This window comes from Schistocerca cancellata, chromosome 4 (assembly GCF_023864275.1).
Source record: "Schistocerca cancellata isolate TAMUIC-IGC-003103 chromosome 4, iqSchCanc2.1, whole genome shotgun sequence".
Taxonomy (NCBI): Eukaryota; Metazoa; Arthropoda; class Insecta; order Orthoptera; family Acrididae; genus Schistocerca; species Schistocerca cancellata.
This window is the reverse complement of record NC_064629.1, coordinates 918631980-918650898: the sequence shown is the minus strand read 5'-3', so window position 1 is coordinate 918650898 and position 18919 is coordinate 918631980. Positions and strand designations below refer to the sequence as shown.

The 18919-nt window shown below is 40.8% G+C and overlaps 1 protein-coding gene across 3 annotated transcripts in view; it reads left to right on the top strand.

The window, feature by feature from the left end:
* The window catches only part of LOC126185089 (band 4.1-like protein 5), a 167700-nt gene that overhangs the window by 87121 nt on the left and 61660 nt on the right, over positions 1 to 18919 (top strand). For 2 of the 3 annotated variants that reach the window (XM_049927886.1, XM_049927884.1), the window contains exon 12: positions 8030 to 8167. The exons of the other annotated variant lie outside the window; for it this stretch is intronic. In XM_049927886.1, coding sequence (XP_049783843.1) covers positions 8030 to 8167 — 138 coding nt within the window. The remainder of the gene's footprint in view (positions 1 to 8029; positions 8168 to 18919) is intronic. 3 annotated transcript variants of the gene reach the window in all.

Below are 18919 nucleotides of genomic sequence, written 5' to 3'. Positions count from 1 at the left end.
TTACATTTCAGCAAGATAATGCCTGCCTACACAAGGTGAGAGTTTCTACTGCTTATCTTCATGCTTGCCAGACCCTACAATGGCCAGCAAGGTCACTAGATCTCTCTACTGTTCAGAAGATTTGAAGCATTATGGGTAAGGCCCTCCAGCCAACTCAGGATTTGGACAATCTAACACACCAATTGGACAGAATTTGTTATGATATCTATCAAGAGGACATACAACAACTGAGTATGTCACTGCCAAGCTGAATAACTGCTTGCATAATGGCCAGACATGGACCAACACATTATTGACTTGATCAATTTGTGAAGCTCTTTCTCTTGAATAAATTGTCTAATTTTTTTTCTGCAGTTGTAATCATTTGTTTGTCTGCACATGTATGTCACATATACCAATTTCCAGCCCATCCTGGTAATTCCTTCATTGTGCGTCATTCTTTTGTTGTAGAGTGTACTTCAATTTGTTCAGTATGATTTTATATAGGTATATGCTTGGTAGTATTATCATCTTAAGTAAATGCTGACCTACAAGATTTTCTCCATTTAAGCCTTGCTAACATTATTATTACTCTTTTCTACATTTTGAGTACTCTCTTTATATTTTGTTTTGGGGATACTGTCCCCAAAAGTTGTCATAATGTAATCTAGACTTAATTAATGCATAATATTTTATTTTCATTAGATTTGTGTCTATTTGGTTGCTGAATTTGTGCACGAATGTAGGTTTCAGCTGAGTTTTCCACTTACATATTCTATGTGCTTATCCCAAGTTTCATTTTCATTGATCATTATCCAAAGAAATTTTGTATGTATGGCATTTTTTGCTACTCACACATCAGTGCAATTTTGATATCTTCATTATGTTGGTTTTTTTGGTCTGAAATTTAAACATAATGTTTTAGCAGTGTTATTATGCAAAATTTATTTCAGCAAATCTTTGGATAGAGCTATTTACTTCCAAGTTGCCTCTTCCAGATTTTCTGTATTATTACCCTTGAATAGCAGAGTTCTATAATCTGTGGAAGTAACTATATTGCTTTAATTTATAGCATTTAAGATGTGATTTGTGTATAAAATGAAGAGCAGTGGACAAATTATGGATCCCAGTGGGACAGATGAGTGTAGAATTCTTACTTCAGCTGTTATTCTCTCACTTGACATTTTTGTTACTTCTGTATATTGGCTTCTGTGATGGAATCCAATCCCCTGTCTTCCCTCTTACACCATATATGCCAAACATTTCTAATGTTTTCTGGTCTACACAATCAGAAGTCTTTTTTTTTTAGATCCATAAGTACTCGAACACATTTATTTTTAGTCTATCTCAATGAGATCTATGATTGTATATATGATAGCTTTCTGGAAGTCAATTGGCTTTTATTGATTACCCCATATTTTGTCAGAAGTACAACAGTTTCTGTATGTAAGCTCATTCAAATATTTTTGATATGACTGGTAGAAGAACTGTGTGTCTACATTATTCTGCATTGTATTTGTTTCCTTGTATTAGTTTAATCAGCGATGTCTTCAAGCAATCTGGAAACATTCCTTCTGTGGATTATGGGTTGATTTGTTGCGTAAGATGTTTTTTGAGCTCCTGCTTCTTTTATAGATGATATTCCATCAGTTCCACATGGTTTTTTTGTGTTTTAAGTTTTTGTTATTATCTGTGGTGTTTCTTCTTCTGCCACTTTTGTAGCCTGCTATGGCAAAATGATCATTGAAGAGATTTATTGTGTTACTGTGTTCTGTTATAGTCTTTTGCTAATCATAAACTGTTTTGCTATGTTTCTGTGTAACAGATGGTGTACAATTTGCATTCACAATAGACCGACAAGCCCTGCCTTTATTGTCAGAACTACTTGTGTAAGTTTTTGCCTCTAGTTGTTTGGCTGTATGAAGTTCATTGACAATTTTTGCAATACTTTTTAAGGGTTTAATCATTGCTAGGTTTGTGAATCCTATACACTATTTTTATCTCCTTTATATTTCTGTTCACATATGCAATCAAAACCCTCCACATAACTTTGAGCCTAGTACTGAAATATCGTGTTGTTTTCTGTCTTCTGCTAGCAGACAATGCCACAAATTAGTCAAAAGTCATATGTACAATATATACATGTCTCAGTAACTGATGTAAATTCATGTGACAGTGGAGGTTTAACTCTCCGAAATGTGTAGTGGAAATAAAAGTAAATTGTGAGAGGTTACAACTACTTGCTTGTTTCAAGTGATATTCACCACCCTTGTCTTCTTATTGTCTACATTAGAGCCAAATCCATACCTACATTTACAGCTGCCTTCCCACTTTGTTAAAGTGTAGTGTTATTGTCTTATGTGCCACAACTTGCATATGAAGCTATGCCCATTCAGAGGTGCATCAGGGCTGCTGCACCCCATTTGAGTGGCCTGTGTGATGTATGCTATTGAGGTACAGTTCATTTCACTGACCACAGGTTATAGGCATTCACCACCAGCACCTATTCCTAGCCCCATTGTTGCATGGTTCATTAATTCAGTGGTGGAATGACTCCCTGCAGGGCAATGGCATATTGTGTTGCCTGTAGGTCTCTTTGGCTCTGTTATCAGTTTACCAGTTCCCCCAAGAATCTATGATCTCAAAGATGTAGCAGTAAAAACATACTTCTTACTCCGTTTGATGAAAAGGAGAAAGTAATCTTTTATATCATTTTCTCTACTTGATAATCTTGTTATAGTGCTTGTAAGGCACTGAGGGAATCTGAGCAGATGAGAGATTTCTTCCCTTGATTACGTTTCCTCTGCAACAGCACCCTCAGGACTGCATACAAGTCAGCGCTAAACACAGTAAGCATTTGATGGGAAGATAAAAACTTGTACATGATCAAGGAAGATTACTGTGATTACGATAAAATTATGGTATTCATCTGAAACATAATGAAATAGTGTCACATGCTGAGGAGTCTTAATGTTATAGCCATCTGCGCAATAGCATTTTGGTCCTGCTTTTGAATGCAATACAACACCAGTTTTTTTAAGTCTGTGGTATGTTTCAAGAGGCATGTGGCAACAGATGTGACTGCACAGGTTGCGCATTTCCTGTAAATTTCATTCTGGTGATTTGTGAGTGCAAAGCTGGTGCCCAATAGCATTCCAGATATATTTTCATCGGATTCAGATCAAGTGTATTTGATGGCCAAATCATCAATGTGAGTTCACTGTCATACTCTTCAAACCATTGTAGCAAGATTCTGGCCTGGTGATATGGACAGTTACCCTGTTAGAAGATACCTGCCATCGCCATTGGAGAAAACATTGAGTATGAATGGATGCAGGTGGTTCATAAGAGTGCAGTCATGATCACATAGTCCTTAGCCTTCAATTATCACCACATGTCCCCTGAAAGCTGAAGTGAATGTCCCCCATAGCATAATAGTGCGCTCCACTGACCAGTACTTGTGGTGCAGCGCATGTTTTGAGCAGCAATTCATCTGAATGATGGCATATCCAGACACAACGATCAAGTCGGTTTAACAAGAAACATGATTCATCCAACCAGGCGCCACGTTTCCATTGATCCACATTCCAGTCATCTTGTGCATACTGCAATCGTAATTGATGGTGTCGTTGGATCAAAATAGGAACACATGGGGTTGTCTACTGTAAAATCCCATTTTCAGCATTGAGAACTGAATGTTTTGCTCCAAAGTACATTTGCCTAGGCCAGCATTGTTCTCTATCATAAGATCTGTCACAGATAGCCTCCTATCTTTCTTTACGGAATGGGCAAGCTGACTACCTCCACATTCTGTGATCAGGTGTGGACATCCAACATGTTGTCACCTTCTTATGGTTTGATTTCACTGTCCTTCAGCCACTTTCTGCTGAAGCTCGTGACATTAGCCCATGAACATCAACTCTGCCAGGCACTTAAATGTGATTTGCAGAGTATCCATGAAGATTGATAATAATGGGGACACAAACACCCAACCAGCGTCGCTATTTCCATGTGCCGGCCCATAACAGTCTGCCCTTTGTCAATGTCTCTTATGTCAGTGGATTCCCCTATTTGCAATCTGTCTCACCAATAGAATTGTCTGCTTCATTTATGATATTTCCTTACTGTCACACATGCCCACAATGCCATCAAGTAGCATTCAGTTTTACAGTGGGTAGTGGTCAACAAGTTTTGGCCCATAAATGTAAAAATTTAAAATGCTGAACATATACTGAAGATAATTCTGCAGGTTGCACCTGTACTTTAGCTCCTGTGTAGAACATCAATATATTGCACATGAAAATCTAAAAGAAAGCCCATGTGCAGGAATCATGAAAGATCTACTTAGCCATTGACAGTTGTTAAATAATTGTTCTTAAGATGCAGAAACACAGCATGACATAGAGATGTGTATATACATAAGAACTTCTTGTATGTTTGGCACAGCGTGAATAGTTCCTATGTGAATGAGAGTAACACTCAATACAGCATGTAGGGAGGGGGCTACTCCTAAATGCCACCCTCATAGTGGTCTATATCATAATCTCTTTAAATATTAGGGTCTGGCAATGCTTCTTATATCCATAGTCAAACTAAAATCTTACAAAGATTGAATAAAACTTGAAGTTCGACAAGTTATGTATGCTTTCCAAACAATACGTCTAATGTTTATTTAAATTATAAAGTTCTTTTAGAGAACTTGCCTTCAGATTTCTCAGATCAGATGTGGCAACCTTGATAGCTTTTAGCCAAAAATTACATAAAAAACCTTGACCCTCACCCAGAGTTGAGGGAAATGAAAAACTGAATGTGAATTTTTGGAATGGACATACACATTTCTCACTTGAAAACCTGTATTTTCAGGCCTCTCCTGCAGCCTCCCAGCTGTCATTTGCAATTGTTGTGTGGTTGTTGCTATGCTGAAAGAAGAGCTAAAACTTAAAAAGTTGTCCACGAACTCTAGCAAAATGTGTCACAGTTGTCTGAGTGACAAGTATTTTGGCAGTGTGGAGATTTCTATTTCAAATTAACCAATGCCACTGCCACCTCTTGACATTTCCGTGAACTCTTTGTAATAGTCTCCCATTCAACTGCACCCTGATGAGATAGTTGATTGTGTCCAGGAATTAATGCCATGATCTCTCTTTTTCTCCTTAACAATTGTGCATCATTTCACCCTCCTCGTCAAAAGATTACAATTTTCTCTACAGTCAGTTGGCATTTAAACTTGCAGAAAGCCACCCTTCTGCCCCCCAATTTCAGAGCTACACTAGATGGCAGAAGGTCTTTTGTAGTTGGGCTGCACACTGTGCAATAGTTGTCTCAGCGGTCTTGCAGATTGTCTCTGTAATTTATATAAACACAGGAAGTTGGTTATAGAGTGTACAACTAGACTTGCTAAGCACCCATATTGATAACTTTCTTCTGGGTATTGTTATTTCTAGTGAATAAATCCAGGTCAAGAAATGGTCACTGAAGTGTAAGTTACTGACATCTTCCTACTGAGAAATTAATGCGTGGGCAGGAGATGTTGAGTTTAGACAAACTTGTAGCAGTACTGAAGTACGTGCTATGCATCATGTTCAGAAAACCTACAGTCATGAATAACTGAATGAGACACATCTACTTGTAATCATGTGGCACTTCCTCTCCCCAGCTTCATTGCGCCATGAACCCCACTAGACAGTAAAAACATTGGAGTGCCACTCTGATCTATGACTGCTCAAACCAGTACCAACAACTCATCGAAATTGATTGGAACTGGACCCAAGGTGCACATATCTCACTTGACAGTGTCCCAGATGAGTTCAGTGGGATTGAGGTTAGTCTGTGGAGCATTCCTCAAACCATTGTGGCGAAGTTTGGGAGCAATGAGGTCTTGCTGCAGGTACAGCTCTTCTGTGAATTGTAGCCAAGCAAAGGATGAACATCAGTGGACAGAAGGTTCGTGGACTGTTTGCCAGCAAAATGTATCAGAAGGTTTATTTCATCCCGTGTAAACAATCTCCAGTGACAGTGTCCATCTGTGTTTGTTAATCCCTGTAAACTGTGATGTGCAGTGGAATTTTAGCTTCTGGGCCCCTGTGTCAGCCAGCCATAACTGGTCACACTAATGTGCTGATATTAAGCTTCAAGCCCATCTAGGACTCGACTACAGAGATGGAGATGTGATCCATTGAGAAGATGATTTTTTTAACAAACATGGTACCACTCCTCATCACCTGGCTTCCTTCAAATTACTACTACTACTACTACTACTACTACTACTATTACTATTATTACTTTCATTTTCGTTTTGAGTGCCTCAGTCATCTTTGTTTGTTGGGTCTTTACATTCCTTGGTAGTCTAGCTAAGACACTAGGTGAGTTAGAAAAAAGTGTGGTAAATTCCATGGAATTCTTACAAGCATCTAGAAACATAAACAAATGGAACAGTTTTGTACTTCTGTAAATTTGACATGACTGTGGAACCACTACAAAGGAAAATTTATAATGTAAATAATGTGTCATTTGAGAAATGGCAGAAAATAATTGAATTATTGACCACCTTACAGATTACCTAATGTGAAGCATTCAGGTGGTCATTGACATTAGAGGCCTTTCAATGATTTAGTAAGCAGTGAAGAAATGATGTGCTTGGCCCTTTTGACGGTTAAAAATTTGTTGATAAGAACAGCAACATTGCCAGACAAAGTTAGAGAATTATTCTGCTTTTCATTAGCGTACACGCCATCCAGGACAGTGTTCTCTGTATCCAAAATTAGGTGTTATTTTATTTAACTTTGCGGCTGAATACCTTTTCTTTGCCGCAGTCATCAATTTACATAAGGAAGGGAAGTTGTGTAGGGCACCTGTCTTTGAATTGTGTATATTTCGTTCTGTGTGTGATCGTATTTTAATTGTTTGTGTACCATATTTATTGAGGTGGGAAATGGGACCAGCACAGCATTTTCCTAAAGGAGAGTGGGAAACTATCTAAAAACTGCTCTGAGGCTGGCTGGTGCACAAGTCATGATCGTCAATCTACTGCACTGATTAGATCCAGGTCTGACCCACCTTCCTACCTTGCAAGCTAGTGTGCTGCACGTTGCACTATACAAGCAGGTAGTTATTTTTATGTTAGAGAAAAAGTAAAATAACCTACTTAAACAAAACTTCTGTTGAAGACAGGATTTAAACCTAAGACTGGCATCAGTCCATGACATTTCAATATGTTGACCAACTTACTGACAGACTTTGACATTGTGCCAGTCACTGCCACATTGCTCCATCCTTTCCTGCACAATGCTATATTGTCTTGTCAGATCCCTTAATCTTAGAAATTATTTTGAGTGTATGTAACTGTGTCCATCCTTTGTGCAAAGTGTAAAAAAATGTAGTTGCATCAAAATGTTTGTTTTATGAGCAATGCTGTACATCTAATCTGGATTGCCTCCTATTTGTTAGTATAAAATTTTTCCACACACACACACACACACACACACACACACACACACATATTCACTTTCACTTTCAGATGGTTTTATTAACTTATCAGTGCTTAAATGGTGGTTTCACACTACACAAATAATTGAGACTTTCCTGTGACTTTTATCTTTTTGTTACAATGTGCTGGAAATGAAATTGGAAAATGGGAGATCATTATTTAGTATCCCTACAGTGACGGGATCGTTAGAGCCAAGCGAAGTGGAATTGAAGAACTGTAGTTGTGAGGTAGTAGCTCTGCAGTTTATTTTTACTTTCTGAAGATTACTGGTTAAGCCACACCTCTCCCCCCTCCCTCTCCCCCCTCTCCCCCCCCCCCCCTCTCTCTCTCTCTCTCTCTCTCTCTCTCTCTCTCTCTCTCTCACACACACACACACACACACACACACACACACACACACACAAATCACCTATTATGATGAGGGGGAAAGATAATGAAGTTGATACACTTGGCTTTTAGAGCACCATTCACTCTTGTTTTCCATGTATTTGACACAAAATGGTGCTAGTATTACTCATCATATTTGACATGTGGGTTTTTCTCTTTTTTTTTGTTTTGTTTTAGGTACTGCTTTAAACACAGCTGAAGACAGACTTGATTCATTGCTCAAAACTCTGGCAAAAGAAACAATGGGTGTTGCTAATTCTGAGGATTCAAAAAATAATGCAGCATCAATGTCGAACACAACTAACAAGATTGATGGTGAGCAGTTTGTAGATATACATTTTGACAGTAACTATACTTGCTGTGTAAGATAGCATAGTACTAATGTGGCTAAAGAATCTGTGATCAGCAATTCAGATTTAAGTTCTCAATTCTTTACCAAGATAATTCAAAGTTAAATGCCCATGTACGTGGCAAGCCATTGCAATACTTCCTCCTTTCCTGTGATGCAGTTTTAGTCTCTGACTATATCTTTTCTCTGACTTATTCTTAGGACAGATTCCCTGCTGACAACGTAGAGCTTTCTTGTAGCACGTCGATTTTGTCTTGTCAGACTTTCTTCCCTTATTTTACGCCATATATTTTGGTTAAATTATGCTCGCTCCTGATAGCTGTGTTTAGTGATCATCCTTTCAAAATTTTTTTCCTGTTGTGTGGGTCATGCATGGAAGGTTGCCCATTACACAGCATGGCAGCCAGTCCATGGGTGTGCTGTCAGGTATCTATACGGTGGTAGCCCCCAGTTAAGCAGTGATTGCACTATTGATGCCCTAGCTGTCACCTCCTTGCACGTGCCATGCATGTCCATTTGGGGGCACTGTTGCTGGGGCACTGACCATTACATCAGGTGGCCCTTGCTATAGCTTGGTCCATTAATGTTGCTAGGTCATCAGCAGTACCTTGTGTATTTATTCCCTCGACGTCAACATCTGGTCGCATACATAAACTTTACCAGGGGGGTGATAGGCCCTCCCTTCTTGTGGTTCCTATAGCACCATCTTTGGGAATCCCTTCTCGCATCCATCTGGAGAAGCAAAATCCTTCTCCTGGCATCTACCGGTGACACAGCTGCCTCTCAGAAACCCTCTCCATGGATCAGAGACCTAACACCAGCCAGTCGTTAAAGGAGCCATGAACTGTGGGTCCCAGGGCTGCCTGCCCTTCTTCCGTTCCTACACCCACAACAGATAAGCCATCAAAAGAATCTCAGCTGCTTAAAATTGTGAAAGAGGAGGAGGAGGAGGAGGAGAAGAAGAAGAAGAAGAAGAAGAAATCTTAGGAGAAGGCTACTCTGAAGACCACAGAGGTTTCAGACATTCATTGATGTTGTTCCACCCCTGCATGGCGACAGACAATGATGCTGGTGCGTGACCTGTCCTCCTGAGGGACCCTTTACGTCTAACCAGGACACTCTCAGCATGATAATCAAATGGAACTGCAATGGATATTACTGTCACCTGCAACAGCTACTGCTAATATCCTCTTATTCTGCAGTCTGTGTTGCTCTCTAAGAAACACCCTTCACTGATGACCGTTCCCCAACTCTTTGAGATTACCATGCGTTCTGTTGGAACCATACTGCCCCTGAGAGAACATCTGAAGTGGTCTGAACATTAGTTCACATAGATGTCATAAGTGAGTGAACACACTTCCTTGCCACTTTGGAAGCAATAGCAGTGCAAGTGTAAACTAGACTTGCAATTGCCATTGTAATGTTTATTTACCTTCATGCAGGACTCTTACTTGCCTTGAGATGTTCACCATAGTCTAACAACATTTCTCCTACTTGTAGATTTCAGTGTGCACTACCTCCTGTGAGGAAATTCACTTCGGAAGGCAGGTGCCTTCTGATTGCCTAGCTTCTCTCTCTCTCTCTCTCTCTCTCTCTCTCTCTCTCTCTCTCTCTCTCTCTCTCTATCTATCCTCCCCCCCCCCCCCCGACCTCCCCCGTAACGGTGACCACTTTCCCGTGATCGTGTCACTTCCTTGTCATCACCCGATGGACTGATTACCACATTTGGCCCTTCAAAGAGCCAACTGGCAGATGTGTTTTTCTGCTGTCACCTTCAGCCCTTTCTGTCAGACTGCATCAGTGAGGTAATGGGAGGCATCTCCAATGTAATCACATGCACCACTGGAACTGCTATGCGTCTTTATACAAGCCCCATCTCCTGCCACCTGGTGCCATGGTCAACCAATGACGTTGCCACAGCTATTCAGGATCGTTGAAGGGCTCTGCAATGTCTCAAGCAACATCATTCACAGATCACCCTTCTTGCTTCTGAAAAGTTTCTCACTAAAGCTCACTGTCTTACTAACCACAGTAAGAAGGAATGGGTGCACTATATATCCTCCATGGGAATGAATGCCTCTTCATCCCAGATGCAGCCAAACTCTGTATTCTTCTGGGCTACCGAAGATCAACAATTGTTCTGGGCCTCTTCCTTTGTGGTGGTATTTGTATCAGTGTGTCACTTCTTGCTGACACGCCTTGTAATGCCCTATGTGACAGCATTGGCATCTTCATCTTATGCCATAACCTTTCAAATGCATAAACAATAAATTGAAGACATCTTCCTATCCTTCACTCTGTCATGCCAAATTATATAATGAACCTTTCGCTGACAGGGAGATGCTTCAGGCTCTTGACTTGTCACACGATACTGCCACAGGCTTTTATTTGATTCATAACCAGATGATCCAACATCTAAATGTTGTTCAAAGGCTCCATCTACTGAGGGTCTTATTTGGTTAGAAAGTGTTTTTTTTTACATTTGCAATGACAAGATAGTATCATTGTCCCAATAATTAAACCAGACAAAACCCTAATGTCCATCAACACCTGCTGATGGATTAGCCTCCATAAAACACACTGCAAATTACTGGGAAGGATGGTAGCCCAACAATTATGCTAGGTTCTAGAAGAATTGGAGGGGGGGGGGGGGGGCGGCAACGGCTTTTTTTCCCTTATCAGCATGGTTCTAGGTAAGGGCTATCCACAACCGACCATCTGGTTAGGTTGGCAACAGCAATCTGATAGACATTCTTCTAAGTGCCAACATCTCATTGTAGTCTTTTTTTACCTATATAGGGCATACTACACCAGTTGGCACCATCACATGTTGCTTACCCTTCATGACTGGGGCTTTCAAGGCTCCATACAAATGTTTATTTGTCAGTTTTTATCTTACAAGTTGTTTTGGGTTAGAAATGGTACATTATTCAGCCTCCTACGGGTCCAAGAAGACAGTGTCCTGCAGGCGTCTGTGGTAATTTTGTACTCTTCTTCACGTCCATCAATGGGCTAATGACATCCGTTGGACCACTGGTCAACCCATGCTGTATGTATACTTCTTTGCATTTGGTATAACTCACAGTCTGTAGTCTTGGCTGATCATCATCTCCAAGGTGCCACCTTAGGGCCTCTCCATTGACCCTTTCCCGTGGTTTCCAATTTTCTCCCACAAAAACATGAGTTGTGCGTTTCTGTTATCATACCATGGTCTGTCCTGAGCCAGAACTCTACATGTGTACCTAGTGCTTGGACATTGTTGCACAGTCCCGATTTTTGGGACTCCTCTTTGGTAAAATGCTGAGATGGCTGCTCAATATTCATCAACAAAAGACTAGTTGAACCCAAAAATATAACACCCTCTGCTTCCTTGTCCACACCTCCCAGGGTGCAAATCTTGAAACTCTCCTCCGTATTACCAGGCCTGGTCTTGTCTCAGTTGGGCTAGGGTTGCCAGGCATATGGCTCAGCAGCACTCTTAGCTGTGAAACTGTTGGACCAACTCCATCATCGCTACGGTCGCAGGTTCGAATCCTGCCTCGGGCATGGATGTGTGTTATGTCCTTAGGTTAGTTAGGTTTAAGTAGTTCTAAGTTCTATGGGACTGATGACCTCAGAAGTTAAGTCCCATAGTGCTCAGAGCCATTTGAACCAACTACATCATCGTGGAGCAAGACTAGCCACTGGCACATTACAGACATCCAGACTGGTCCCGTAGTCAGTCTCATTGATGAAGCAAGGTTCTTTTCAGTTCCAGCGGTACCAACTCTTGCTCACTTAGGCAAACACCATCCGACAATTCCCTAATCGTTCAACTTATCAAATTCTTTTTTGTGTGCAAGGGACACCAACCCCCTGACATTAACCATCAAATGGGATTAAAAGTTGAAATGCACCTTGAGATCCACTGTCACGACCTCTGCTTACCCCCGCTTAGAATGCACTCCTTAGGGAGTAGCAGGGTGCTACCATCATTTAGACTGATGGTTCTAAAACTGGGGATAGGCTGGTATATCCTTTTACATCGCCAACTGGTCAGGAACAACATTTGTTGCCAGAAATGTGTAGTTTTTAATGCCAGAGCTGATAGCAATTAATAGAGCTCAATGGTTTTTATTAAACAAACCTCTCTTCACCATGTTTTAATTTGTAGTGACTCAATGTGTAGTCTGTAGGCTATTGATTGTCGTGTCACCCTGTGATATCAGCTATTCATGACTTTCCTTCTGACCTTGGTTGTATAGCCTGCTCAGTTGTTTTGCTCTTTATCCCAAGTTATTTGGGTATCCCAGGGAATGAGCTGGCCAACCATTTGGCCAGAGAAGCAGTTGCTCATCCAACATTCACTTTGACAGTTTCAAGTGCAGATTTGAAGGTGCAAATGAAACCTCTCCTCACTTGGAGACGGAACATCATCTCAAGGGCTACTGTGCCTCTCTAACGAACTTCACACTTTCAGCGAGACTACTGCTACATCACACTCATTCTTTCATTCCTCTGAGAAGGAATACACCATCCTATGTCACCTCCACATCACTCAACCAGATTAACCAATAGTTTTATTTTATCCAACTAGCCACCCCACATTGTAAAGTTCTGTGTAGGGAAAGTACGGCCGGCTTGCCAATGGCTACCATTCTGGCCATACTGCACTGCTGGTGATACAGTGACTTCTGCAGCATATTTAGCTGTGTATATTAAAGAAGTGCACTCAGCTATCTAATGAATTGCTAAAACTAATCAGTGGCTTCAAACGGAACATGTCAGATATTTAGCAACAAAAAATCTCAACAAATGTAAGCTAAACAAATCTAAAAGCATTTGTCGTCGTGAGCATGAAACACAGTTTTTCCCTGCTATCCTTAAAAATGTCTGTTTTGTTATACGAAATAAAACATTAGCTTCAAATATATATGCACAGAACCTTAGTAAATAGAATTGATAAATGTGCCTATATGATTTATGGATGCTTTATATTTTGTCAGATCTAGCCCATAAAATTTTGTCTGCAAATTGTTCTATGACATTAGGAGAATAATTATGAAAGTACAAGAGAATACAATATTTTTAAAATGTGTTTGAATAAAACTAGGCTTCAATCAAAAGTAGGATGTAGGAAACGGTAACAACTGTATTCCTTTTGATATAATATAGATTAGCGTCAAAGTTGCAACCGTAATAATAGTCTCCTGGTAACCTTAATTGTTACTGAATGAAAGGTGATAAGTTCAATCCTCACGTATTGCAAAAAAAAAATTTCTTTTCTTTTTGTACATCATATCGTGTGGAGCAATTTATTATTTTGAGCATCCTAAATGAAAGTTTAAGCCATAATGTACAGTTAATCGGGTCAATTTTTTTACGAGTCATGATAACTTTGTATGGTACCATTCACTATTTTTCGTTTTATGTGCCAGCAGTGGCAGTTTTACATCTAAGATTTCTATTTGTAATGAAATCACCACTAAACTATCCTATTAGCTCTTGTGACTGGGTTGGAAACTAGGTAACAGAAAAGTAAAAAGGTAACAGTCGGCCAAAAACACAGCACTGAGGCATTATTCTACTTAAAACTTCAAAAATACACAACACTTCATATGCTTCACACGTAACTCTTGGGCCCACAATGGTGCTAATGCCACATGATGCGGTTTCAGCCAATCCTGAACTGTGGACAGCGGCAAACACATTGGAATAGGATGGCCATACTTTCCCTTATACAGAGGTTTACCACATTGTTGTTGGGAAGCCTTACAGACAGTAGCTCACATCCTGGTGGAATACCTACTCCTTCTGGCTCTCCAGGTTAAGTGAGGTCTTCTAGGTTCTTTTCTTCTAATATTACCAGATGACTCATGAACAGATGAACTACTTCACAGTTTTCTCCGTGAAAACAATTTTTATTTTCAGAGATAATGCTTAAAACTTCTTTTAGCATAGGTGCGAGATGGATGCGGTTGGGACTGGGACATCTCACATGCCATGCTGGGTGTGGGAAACCCTCAACCCTACGTCCTTCGCCAGTTACCTTGGTCATCCCTCTTTTACTCTGTTTTAATTGTTCTTAGATACAGTTAGACATTTTTCCGCTGCACCCTCTTTTTCCATTTTAGGGGTAGCCCTCTGATGAATAGTGGATGCTGTTCCCCTCTTTAATATTTTGATTATAACAAATCTAAGGTGGTACATCTGTGAGAGAGAAGGACCCCATCTCATGCAGAGTCCCAGATGACTCTCACCTGGCCCAATCTGTCCACTGACCTGAATATTTCTCTTGCCTTGTTTTATTATTGTTAGTGCAGCTGATGCCTATTACATTTCTTTCCCTCTCACTTTTACAATTAGAAATCTTCTGGTTAGAAGGCATTCTTTACTCTGCAACTGCCTTCACCTGTAACTGTGTTGTCAAGATGTCAGATGTTCTGTTGACTATCCATCATAACTAGTCCCAAAATCTGTCAATGCGTGACTGCTCTGCACTTGAATGATGTACCCACTTTCCTTCCACCCCTCGTAAATGTTTGTATCTTCGCTTAATGACTTAGTATGTTAGTGGAGATCTCCATTCACACTGTGCCCCTCTGCAAATTTCAGAGTATTTCACAAACACAGAAGTTATGTTCCATTGCACTTTTGCAGAATCTCCTCAGTGGAGTCAGGATGCTTTAACCCCACATTTGAGAACCCTGTATTAATGTGCACCTGAAAAATCTATCTTTCATCCTTAGCTTGTACTGCTTAGTCTCACACATCTCTCAAGGGTCACTTGCCCTTCTCATGAACTCACATACTACGAAACAAATTTGACTACTTTGCCATGCTTATGCACAAACAACTTCTAACTCTTCATTCCACACCTACAAACTAAAATGGCTCTCTCTCTTAATAAAGTATCACTAATATATCAGCTTCAACAAAAAATTATCTGACTTCATTAAACACTTACACTTGGTGTCTAATCTTTCTACTGAGTGTTTCTTAACTCTTTGTTTTGGAACAACTTTCGGAACTTTGTCCTTGTGACAACAGTTCTCCTTGTTCTTCACAAGATAACATACTTCAAAAACAATCCTCACAAGAAAACCCCATACAGCACTACCATTCACAACACTTTGACAGATAGCCCCACTTATTCTTCCCACTGTAGTGCTCCTTACTGACTCTTTTTTTCTTGAAATGCCCAGATTTGTGGTACTTCTGCTCACCCAAAACAACTTCTTGGTGCCTGGTGCCACTGTATTATGCGAGTCACTTGTCAATGTATTTGTACACGGTTTAAGTGGTTTGTATTGTATACGAAACATACCTTCTGACAGCTCTACACTGGCAACAGCTTTGTCACCAAAGGTTAACTTTGATGTAGTGTTCAGCCAGAATGATTACTTTAGGCTCGTGTTGCACACTTCTCTCACTTCATACTGTAAACAGCTTGCTGTGCACATCAGCTGCTTGTCTCACAAAGCTGTGACTAAGTACAGGGTTATTACAAATGATTGAAGCGATGTCGCAACTCACAATAACTTTATTATTTGAGATATTTTCAAAATGCTTTGCACACACATACAAAAACTCAAAAAGTTTTTTTAGGCATTCACAAATGTTCGATATGTGCCCCTTTAGTGATTCGGCAGACATCAAGCAGATAATCAAGTTCCTCCTACACTTGGCGCAGCATGTCCCCATCAATGAGTTCGAAAGCATCGTTGATGCGAGCTCGCATTTCTGGCACGTTTCTTGGTAGAGGAGGTTTAAACACCGAATCTTTCACATAACCCCACAGAAAGAAATCGCATGGGGTTAAGTCGGGAGAGCATGGAGGCCATGACATGAACTGCTGATCATGATCTCCACCACGACCGATCCATCGGTTTTCCAATCTCCTGTTTAAGAAATGCCGAACATCATGATGGAAGTGCGGTGGAGCACCATCCTGTTGAAAGATGAAGTCGGCGCTGTCGGTCTCCAGTTGTGGCATGAGCCAATTTTCCGCGGGCTACGCGTGATACTTGCCCGCACGCGTTCAACCGTTTCTTCGCTCACTGCAGGCCGACCCGTTGATTTCCCCTTACAGAGGCATCCAGAAGCTTTAAACTGCGCATACCATCGCCAAATGGAGTTAGCAGTTGGTGGATCTTTGTTGAACTACGTCATGAAGTCTCGTTGCACTGTTATGACTGACTGATGCGAGTGCATTTCAAGCATGACATACGCTTTCTCGGCTCCTGTCGCCATTTTGTCTCACTGCGCTCTCGAACGCTCTGACGGCAGAAACCTGAAGTGCGGCTTCAGCCGAACAAAACTTTATGAGTTTTTCTAAGTATCTGTAGTGTGTCGTGACCATATGTCAATGAATGGAGCTACAGTGAATTTATGAAATCGCTTCAATCATTTGTAATAGCCCTGTACTTACTCTCGCTGCACATTCTTAACCTCTGGTGTACACATTCCAACAGATGCAGCCCTGTCGACTTGATCATCCACTCTACAAACTTGTTTCCCTTTTCTTTTCCTCTGTTCACCCTGCGTCTGAGGAAATACATGTGCCTTTACAGTTTCTGCCACAACATCTACAGCATAACTACCCTCAAATCCTTGTGTATTACCTGTAGTATGTAAAACAACATTGCAGTTACACTCTGCACAACGCAAGAATCATTGGCGTTGGCACAGGCTCTCTGGTCTCAACACAACAACCTTTGTCACCCAATTGGGCAGTTACTTCTGCATTTAAATCACCCATGTTGCTATTCCGACACTTAATCACTTCGGTACATCCCACAGTCATTCCTGCTACCTCAGACTCCACAGTTCCACTGGATATTGGACCTAGCATATCTGCATTACTCACCTTAACTTCAACGACGTCATTACACTGTGTCTCACATGAATTCAAATGAACTTGTATTATGACACCATCTACTACTAATTTAGTCTTACCACTAAAAAATGACCTAACCAATGGGGGCATTCTGTCTTAGTCTTCACATAACTGACAGTTTTATCTATATTAAGGGTAGTCGGTTGACCTGCAGGAACTGCTAAATTATCCACAAGTCCACTCCTCTCCCTTTCAGCTTTTTCCTCCTCCCCCCCCCCCTCCTTTTCCTCGCTTTTCTTTCTTTCTATTCTCTCCAAAAACCAGAATATTCCTCATGTCCCAAGGCCTGATTTCTATTATCCATTCCTTGTACTCTTTCTTCAGCTTCTCCTTTTACTCTGGAATTTTGTTAAAAGTCATTTCCTTCATCTCAGCATCAAGTGCTTCTAAATCATTATCGCACTCCACATTTCTGCCTGCAATTTATCTACTTTGCCTCGTAAGATCCTCAATACCTCCTCCCTAGTAGCTCCTTGCAGTATCGACAGTGCTGCTACCTGTGATACTGACCTCAACATAACTATCTCCTATCAATTACACAATTGTAAACAAGGAAAGAAAACCCACTTAAACTTACTGCTATCCTAACACTTCTCGCTACCTGACACACTTAAATACTGAGCCATATGTCTTGCTTCGCATGAAACGAAATCAAATTGTGAAAACACTTAACTGTAACACTATCATATTACTCCCTACCATAACTTAGTCACTCTTACCTGAGTGGGTGCTCATACTTATTATTATACACTGAAACAATGACTGAACTTAGCCTCATCTCCCAAATCACTATTCGTGGTTAACAGCGTATACACAACTAGACAAAGAACCACATGTATTGCTCATGATACCCACGCTACCCATGTCAACCACGTGAAAACTATCATTTGTATTTATGCCTCTTCAAAAAATACCATCCATGTTCCCCTGTCACACACTGAACTTAAACATGATAACCTTGCAGTCAAAAAAAACTGCACTCGCCCCACAATGAAGATATTGTAGGCATTGTTGCTCCTTCTGCTCTCACCAAACGGCTTGGTGTCAGGATCAAAGATCCCCAGCTGACATCACTCTGAAGGGTGCGGTGATGAGTGGTGGCCTGGTGGGCCTAATGAAAACACTTTTGACAGTAAAGAATAATTTTTATTGACGTAGTGAGCCTACCACTCCTCTCTCTGCTGCCCATGGCCAGTACTGATGTATGAGCGGCAGCTTCTGTCCTGGCTGCTGAGCTGATGACTGATAGTCACGAAGTAGTTGAAGTTAAGGAATTCTGCAAACTAGGCAGTAAAATAACAAATAATGGATGGAGCAAGGAGTACATTAAAAGCAGACTAGCAGTGGAAAAACGGGCATTCCTGACCAAGAGAAGTCTACTAGCACCAAACATAGGTCTCAATTCGAGGAAGAAATTTCTGACAATTTATGTCTGGAGTACAGCATTGTATGGTAGTGAAACATAGACTGTGGGAAAACAGGAACAGAAGAGAATCGATGCATTTGAGATGTGGTGCTACAGATGAATGTTGAAAATTAGGTGGACTGATAAGGTAAGGAATGAGTAGGCTATGCACAGAATCGGAGAGAAAAGAAATATGTGGAAAACACTGATAACACGAAGGGACAGGGTGATATGAAATCTGTTAGGACATGAGGGAATGACTTCTATGGTACTAGAGGGAGCTGTAGAGGAAGACAGAGATTGGAATACAGCCAGCAAATAATTGAGGACAAGAGGAATTAGTGGCGGCCCACATCAAACCAATCGGAAGACTGATGACTCTCCCCCCCCCCCCCCCTCCTCCCCCGCCCAAGTGCGTGTGCTAGGGAGAGGTTC